The sequence below is a fragment of the Phragmites australis genome, chromosome 8, assembly GCF_958298935.1.
Source record: "Phragmites australis chromosome 8, lpPhrAust1.1, whole genome shotgun sequence".
Lineage (NCBI taxonomy): Eukaryota > Viridiplantae > Streptophyta > Magnoliopsida > Poales > Poaceae > Phragmites > Phragmites australis.
Genome location: NC_084928.1, coordinates 8,217,060 through 8,225,228, shown reverse-complemented (window position 1 = coordinate 8,225,228; position 8,169 = coordinate 8,217,060). Strand labels below are relative to the sequence as shown.

The window sequence follows — 8,169 nt, the reverse complement described above, 5'->3', positions numbered from 1 at the left end:
TTAATTCTGAATTTAGCTATTTATTAATTGAATTTGGTATAAACTACTTGATTTAATCTAAATCGTTAGATATTTATAACGAGTGATCGAAATCTTTTTTTTTCTAATTAATGTGATAATTTTATGATCTTGAATGTGAATATAATAGTACATTTAACACTCAACTAGTAATCTAATAATATACTAGAAGCTACGAGCTTCTAGCTCCACAGGTACCTTTTGTTTACTCAACACAAGTGAGAGTACATTATTGATAGGAACCTTACTGATATCACGAAGGGTAAAGTGTCTGCCATCTCTGCCGCAGCGTGGTAACAACTGCCGCGGGATGCCAACCCGCCTTTATAACGACCGACACATCGCGCTTCACTTCCTCGCGTCGCACCCAAGAAAACCGCCCCACTGCCAAACTAACCCCCACTAGCCGCGCGTCCTCAGTCCAAGTGTTAGTCTCGCGCGCGCCCAGGTGGGGGAGCGTGTCTGCTTGCTTGTGTGCGTACGGACGCGCGCACGCCAGCCATGACGAACCAGGACGTGGTATTCTCGGTCTCGGACATGGGCATTGCAGCGGCTGCGGCCATGCCGGGCGGCTCCGGGCGCGCGCTCTTCGTGTGCCGCGGCGCCGCGGGCGCGGTCTCCTCGCTGCGGGGCGCGTACGGGCTCGACCTCCCCGTCGACGACGAGTTCCTCGGCGCTCGGGGCGCCCCGGCTGCGGCGCATGAGCCCGCACGGACCTGCACAGGCTGGGTCGTCGAGTCCATCCGCGCGTCCTCGCCGACCTGCTCTCCCACCGTCGACGAGTACGCCGCGTGGACGGTGAGTCGTCGTCAGGTTCAGGCGCCATTGTTTGCGCGCCTGCGCCGGACGTTGTCGGATGTCTTCCGTGTTCTGAGTACGTTTTGTTGGTTATATGGGCGCAGAGGAAGCACCCGTCGGCACTGGGCAGCTTCGACCAGATCGCGGCGGCGGCGAAGGGGAAGAAGATCATCATGTTCATGGACTACGACGGCACGCTGTCCCCGATCGTCACCGACCCCGACATGGCGTTCATGACCGCCGAGGTGAGTGACATCGACGCCGAGATAGTTGCCCCTTGAAGTTACGATGAAGTCCTCTTCGTGCTGACATAACGTCTCCTCGACGGTTCGCGCGCAGATGAGGGCGGCGGTGTGCGGCGCCGCGAAGCACTTCCCCACGGCGATCGTGACCGGCCGGTGCTTCGACAAGGTAGGTACATTCGAAGGTCTCAGCACACACTCACCTACTTCACATCATGGAAAATAGAAGATACACACGCTGAGCTAATCAAGTGTGTCTTGCATGTTCTAGGTCTACAGCTTCGTAGGCCTCTCGGAGCTCTACTACGCGGGCAGCCACGGAATGGACATCAAGGGCCCGAACTCCAAGGTAGCCGGACATCTCATCCCTCTACCGTCTTATCCCTTCACCCAACTCGACAAGTCGACATAACCCATCCATAGCATCAGCAGCATCCCACTTTTGCAACCTTTTTCGCCTAACCCCGGCCGTTGCCACTCCCGATTTCTAGGAGGACAAGAAGGTCCTGTTGCAACCGGCTCGCGAGTTCCTGCCGATGATCGACAAGGTGCCTGCCTAGTTCATCACTCGTGTTATTATTATTTTTTTACGAACCACTTTTGTTATTAGTGACATTATTATTTCTTTTGTAACCGTGTTAATAAATAGTAATTAGTTGAGCCATGAGGGACTTACAGGCGCACGCGCCGATTACATGGCCAGGCTTACAGGGCCCTGGTGGAGAAGACGAAGGCCACGCCGGGGGCCAGGGTGGAGAACAACAAGTTCTGCCTGTCCGTGCACTTCAGATGCGTGGATGAGAAGGTGATTATCAGTTCATCACTCATCGTTAATGTTTAATCCTTGGATGCCGACTTATTGATAGTTAAGATGCAAGTCAAACAAGAAGGTTAATGTTAGCTTAATCGAATGGTGATGAACAATCGTCATGTGACGTGTCTAATGTCTGGCTCATGCATAGTCTAATGTCTGGCTCATGCATCATCTCAACGACTGCAGAGATGGAGCCGATTGGCCGAGCAGGTCAAGGCCGTGCTCCTGGACTTCCCTGAGCTGAAGCTCACCGAGGGCAGAAAGGTGACCGGCCGATTAATTTACTCCATTATCTCCGTTACGACGTTCTCGGTCGATTGATCGGAGCCATTACGATTCACACCGTAACCGTGTGTACGTGTGTTTTGCAGGTCTTGGAGATCCGGCCGTCGATCATGTGGGACAAGGGCAGGGCTGTGGAGTTCTTGCTCAAATCGCTTGGTAAGTGCCGCATGCATGGCATCTTTGTGTTGGCCAATGGCCAGCGTCTTCGTCGTCGCTATCATCGCTCGTTTCATCGCGTCACGGTGAGTGTAAAGATCTTCTGATCACTGACGGTTTTGTCCGCTGGCTGTCGTTCCTCTCTTAGGATTCGACAACCGCAGCGACGTCCTGCCGGTGTACATCGGGGACGACCGGACCGACGAGGATGCTTTCAAGGTGCATATATTATACACCATCAAATAGCATACAAGTAAATAGCTCACGGCGGACAAAGTTAGAAGTTGTAATGTTTCATTGCCAACGTCCTGCTGTCACTTTACATGTTGCGAGCCTTGTGATTTCAACCGTTTTGTTTGTTCCAACCATGGTTAAAAATCGAAGTTTTTTATCTTGTTTTAGGTGTTGAGAAAGAGAGGTCAAGGTCTAGGGATCCTTGTCTCCAAGTGCCTCAAGGAGACTGACGCCTCATACTCTCTCCAGGATCCCACTGAGGTATATATACACATATTGCATGACACAATCACTCTCTAAATTACTCATTCCAATCCAAAAGCAAGCTGTAGATCAACTCCTTGTTTTTTCCAGGTCATGGAGTTCTTGCTCCGGCTGGTGCAGTGGAAGCTTCGGCGATCACCGTCAGCGACGCGCCCAAGGCCGGCACAGTAGCACAACGACAGATCACGGTTGCAGCTAGCTCTGATTCTGAAGAAGTTTAAGCGTGTTTAATTAGTTAATTATTAACTAATTGTACTACCTGTCTAATAACCCTCCCATACATACCACCATGTCAACCCTCCAGATATGAACCGGCAGTCCTAATTGCTTTTGCTGTATGGGTTTGGGAGGCAGGCATCCATGTGCAAAGCTACCTGCAGCCGTTGACCCACGGAGGTTCACCTGTATGATGTATGATGACCATGACCCTGCACTCCTGTAAAATGTAACATAAGAATTCTAATAGCCGCTGCTTCCTTTCCTGAAGGATTCATTTCAAATGTTTTGTCCATTTGTATGCACATTTTGCCTGTTCAAATATAGCGTAAGCGAATCACAGGAGGCACAAGCACGGCTTGCCACATTCAGGTCGTCCTGACTCCAGAGACCATAACAAGCTCACAGCATCTCGGAAGATTGTACTATATGCATGGCTCTTATATGTTTGTTCAGAGACAATGAGGACTGTTGACGCTAAAATGCGTCGAATATACTTATTTGAAACAAAAAAGATAATGATGTTGGTTATCTTGATTGCCATCCATTTCTAGGGCACCTCTCCATGTATAGCAGAAAACTTGACTGACAGTTAAGAAAAGAATCAGGCAACTTACATATAGCAAAACATAAAACCGTTCCCTTGTTAAGCACATCTTCATGTGCATATGCTTGTTTCCCTGGGAAGAGAACATAAATAAAACATATCTCTGCTTGACGCAATTCTATTCAATAAGTACATATACGTTGTATAGGATACTTATGAATGCCTGAATTACGAAGGGAGTTTAGGTAGAAAGCATGTGCAGATTTTCAGATTGTGTTGTACCTTGGGAGACAGATTGTTAAGATGGCAATGTTGTATCTAACAGATCTGTGGTCTCATAGTATATTCTAATCCGCCCCATTGATTCCATTGGATGACATGCTTGCAATTGCAATCCTTCCTTGATCACTCATTAACTGTGCTCTTTCACTTTTGAAACTGTGGTCCCAGCTCCCAAGTACTCTTCACTGAGTTTGAGCTGTGTCGATGGCAGTGAAGCAGTTCTTGGTTTTATAATCCAGCTTCGGATCAGAGTCTTGATACGATCAGATTTGCTTCGCAAAGCCGCATTAACAAACTGCCATGCACGCACGGTGAGTACTTGGACACATCGGTACTGAGAATTCCACCCTTCATTACGTATGCGATAGCGTTTTCAGAAGATACGTTCACATCAATGAAATGGTCATGCACGCGTGATTGCGTTGCGTAACACTGGTAATCACAAATAATATATCTCTTCTTTTTGCCCTTATTTTTCTTTTGAAAAAAATAAGATATATTCTTTGTAAGCACGTATGGAGGAGAGTGAACTGGCCGGTACATGGAACTGACGGTTCGCGACAAATCGGGCCTGGTAACAACTAATATCTAGCTAGGCAGCTGCCACCATGAGATGATTAAAAAGATCGAGGACTTCCCATAATGGAGTAGTGACTTTTGTTCGGACCCTAATTATCATTTAGCATGATTGGTCAGGTCATGGGTTTAGGCACAAGGGGAACAGCTTAAACAGTGGGTTTAATTGCAAACCTAATGGCACTGAATTAACAAAAGCATGTCTCCCCTGGGCCATGAGAAGATTCCTCAGCTCAAAACCGTCGATCCCAGTCGTGCTCATGTGAGTGTGCTTGTCCATTTCTAGGCACCTCTCCATGTTTAGCACTAAGAGACAGTATTTAAAATGTCTTCATCAGAAATCATGTGCCGATGGTCGATTGTTTGGGACCAACAATTGGTTTCGGTATATTCTATGAATCGTCATGCTGTTCCTGCATAAAAAGAAAGTGTTGATGCGAAAATATGCCGCGCCAAACATTGAGCACTTTGTGTGCAATATCCGGCGGGCAGTACCTAGGATACCCTAATCGTGGAGTTACATCGTCGAACCTTTGTCATCACCCACGCTCAGGAGGGATCCCGTCGGAGTGTGGATGAACTGTGGCTTGTCCTTAGTCGTCGAGATCAAGAACGGGTAGCAAGATAGATGGAAAAAAACGGGACTACATGAGCAAGGAAAAAGATGAAACGTATTGTAAATTATGGTTGATCGATTAGCTGATGACCTCAATCGGCCATGATCCTCTCATATTTAAAGGACGGTAGGTCTTAAACGTATAAGATTAGGACTCCGAATAAAACTTACAGTTATGATTCGACTATACTTTCTGATCTCCAATCTTTCTATAACTAATATATCTTTCCGACTTATTCAACCACGTAAATCTCATATATCTACCTAAGTACCCTTTATTGCAGTTCGACCTTCTTTGATTCAACTACGTTCTCTATCCGAACATATGTCTGTGTTGCTTGGTCGCTAGTCGGGAGTACTGTTCACTTGTCGAAGGTAATGTTTATTGGTAGGAGGTACTGTTCATGGTCAGGAGGTACTGCTCACTGGTCGGAGGCATTGTTCATGGTTGGAGATATTGTTCATGGTCGAAGGTGCTGCACACTAGTCGCATATACTGTTCATTGCTCGTAGGTACTTTTCAATGGTCACACATTACGCCAATCGTCCCTGCAATGGTCATTACAAATGCTAAATCTTATCATCAACACATGCCTCCTATTTTTGGTAAAACTTGCTTACCAAAAAATATAATTGCACGATTGCTTACCAAAAAATATAATTGCACGATATAACTGGTATAGACAATGTGTTACCTCTTATCTTATCTTATCTTTCTCAGGACGATGATCAAAAAACCGGCCTCAGATGCTCCTTAGGGGGATGACAAGCAAAACATCGAGCATAAATTTTTTACATCATTTCTACTCTAAACATCTTGCCACACACTAGGATAGTATTTCTTCAAGTATCGTCCGTTAATAGCTCTATGCAATTTCTCTCCTTGCAAGGTTTCTAAGGACCTTCCTAGCTCAAAGACTACTTGCCAAACTTATTGTCTTTTGATCCAATCGGCAGGATAGTCTTCCATACAAAATCTCTAATTTGAAATGGCTTTATTTTTACATTCTTGTTGTAAGCTTTAGCTACTCTTAATTTTTCTTTCTCGATCTCTCAAGCCTTCAACCTTTCATCCGTCACTTCATCAATCCTATCCATCATCAAATCATAATAATCCATAGCCAACAAGTTATTTTGCTTGGCCAATCTTAGAGCACCAAGATTCACTTCAATGGGTAATACAACATCTTGTCCATAAACAAGTTAATACGGTGTTACTTTAGTGGCACCATGTCTAGATATACAATGTGTCCACAAAGCCTCAGATAGAACCTCATGTCATCTCTGAAGGTGCATCTAGCCCCTAAGTATGGTTTTGGTAATTAATGACAATACCTATAGACTAATAATTATGTTGAGAATTGTAGTAGGTTGTTCATAGGTGATGTATGGAGGATTGAGCATGGATTCATTAAGGAATGCCATGTGATCAAGAGAAACGCATCAAGATGAATGAGCTCTAGGTGATGCTCGGGTAAGTGATGACAATATGTACAGACTAACAATTATATTGAGAATTGTTAGTAGGTTATTCTATAGGAGATGCATAAGTGATAAAGCATAGATTCATTGAAGAATGTCATAAGATCAAAGAGATGCATCAAAGTCATTGAGCTCCATATGATGCTGATGAGATGAAGGAAGAAACTCAAGAAGATTGACAATAAGCGTGAAGGCTAAGTCACTTGTGGAGATTAAGTGACTAAAGGTATAGAATTGTCAATTGAGATTTATGGACTAACTCATGTGCTATACGCTTGAGAGTAAGTTGGGGTTAGGTTCCATATGAAGGTAGATATTGAATTGAGATATTAAATGTGTCGAATTGGAAGAGCAAAATCGAGACAAGCTTAGTGAACAACTTGTGTGCTCGATGCTTGCGGTTCATGCCTTGGTGGTGAATCGGATGAAGATGATATGAAAAGACAAATCTTCCATGCTTGGTGTATGGAAGCAATCAAGAGAGGATCAAAATGGGAAGTGAGAATGAAGATCATCATCAAGCTCAAGTGAAGAGTTGATGATAAGCCTAGAAGAAGCATCTAGACTCAGATGATGTGTTCATCAAGTCTGGCGGGATGGCTAGCTCAAGACAAAGGTATAAAATGTAGGGTATTTTCTTTTGCCGATCAATGGTGATTAGAGAAGAGAAATGACCGGATTGATAGGATAAATGATGTACTATTAAGAGGGGTCTTGGCGATTGCTTGAGTTTTACCATGTGTTGATAAGCTCAATATTGCATATGCATACTCTCTTTGGTAGGATGCTATAATTTGCAAATGGGTTTTGCAAATATCTCAAGTTCATGTTCCTACTTTGTATGGCATGCCACTAAATTTGCAAAGGTGTTTTGCAAGTTGTTATAGTGAATGCTTTAATCTTTGATCGTATGGAACCTTTAGGTTGCAAATTTGTTTTGCAAAAGTTTAAGGCTCATGTAGTTTTCATTGTAGTGGACCTTTGGACTATGTTTTAGGTTTTATCCAATGTGTTTGAGATCAATCAATCCATTGGGATGTGTAGCCCTCTGAATAAGCTTTCCGTAGAGTCTAAAATCACCTAAATCCAACATCGAATTCAAAGTTATCGTTGTTTTTCTAAGTGTCAGCAGCGCTGATCTGGGAGTGGTGGTCCGACCATCAAGAATTCTGATCTAACTGCTAGGTTGGTGGTTTGACCGTCAAGATGGGCGGTCTGACTCCTAGAATTAATAGAGAACTCTCATCTCTCTGCATCGAGTGGCGGTCCGATGGCCAAGGAGGTCGGTATGACCGTCAAAGCTTGTAGAGAACCTCCATTTTCCTGAAGAGTATGGCGGTCCGACCGCCAAGGTAGCGGTTTGACCACCAATAGGGTCGGTCTTACGGCTAGTTTTAGAGTTGTTGGTCCAGTAGCGGTCTGACCACCAGGTGAACTACGGTCTGCGCTCAAACCGCCAGATGCGTAAAGAAGTAAGACTTTGGGCAACGCCTATATTTTGGGTTGTGGCCTATAAATACCCTGTGTCGACTTGGGCAAGTACTCCTACCCCCATTAAGCATACTTGAGCTAAGTGAAGTCTTCCCCACATATTTGTGCATGTGTTGCACATAGAGAGGGTTGTGAGGCAAGGATCAAG

At 44.9% G+C, this 8,169-nt stretch overlaps 1 protein-coding gene across 1 annotated transcript; it reads left to right on the top strand.

Moving 5' to 3' along the window:
* The first annotated feature begins 393 nt into the window (after window positions 1-393).
* On the top strand, window positions 394-3,794 carry LOC133925824 (probable trehalose-phosphate phosphatase 4). The gene is made up of 11 exons (XM_062371575.1): window positions 394-816; window positions 921-1,061; window positions 1,156-1,227; window positions 1,330-1,407; window positions 1,550-1,606; window positions 1,762-1,863; window positions 2,059-2,136; window positions 2,244-2,313; window positions 2,462-2,532; window positions 2,716-2,808; window positions 2,902-3,794. The coding sequence occupies exons 1-11, from the start codon at window positions 520-522 to the stop codon at window positions 2,980-2,982; spliced, it is 1,140 nt and encodes a 379-aa protein (XP_062227559.1). The 5' UTR covers window positions 394-519; the 3' UTR covers window positions 2,983-3,794.
* Window positions 3,795-8,169: the final 4,375 nt, after the last annotated feature.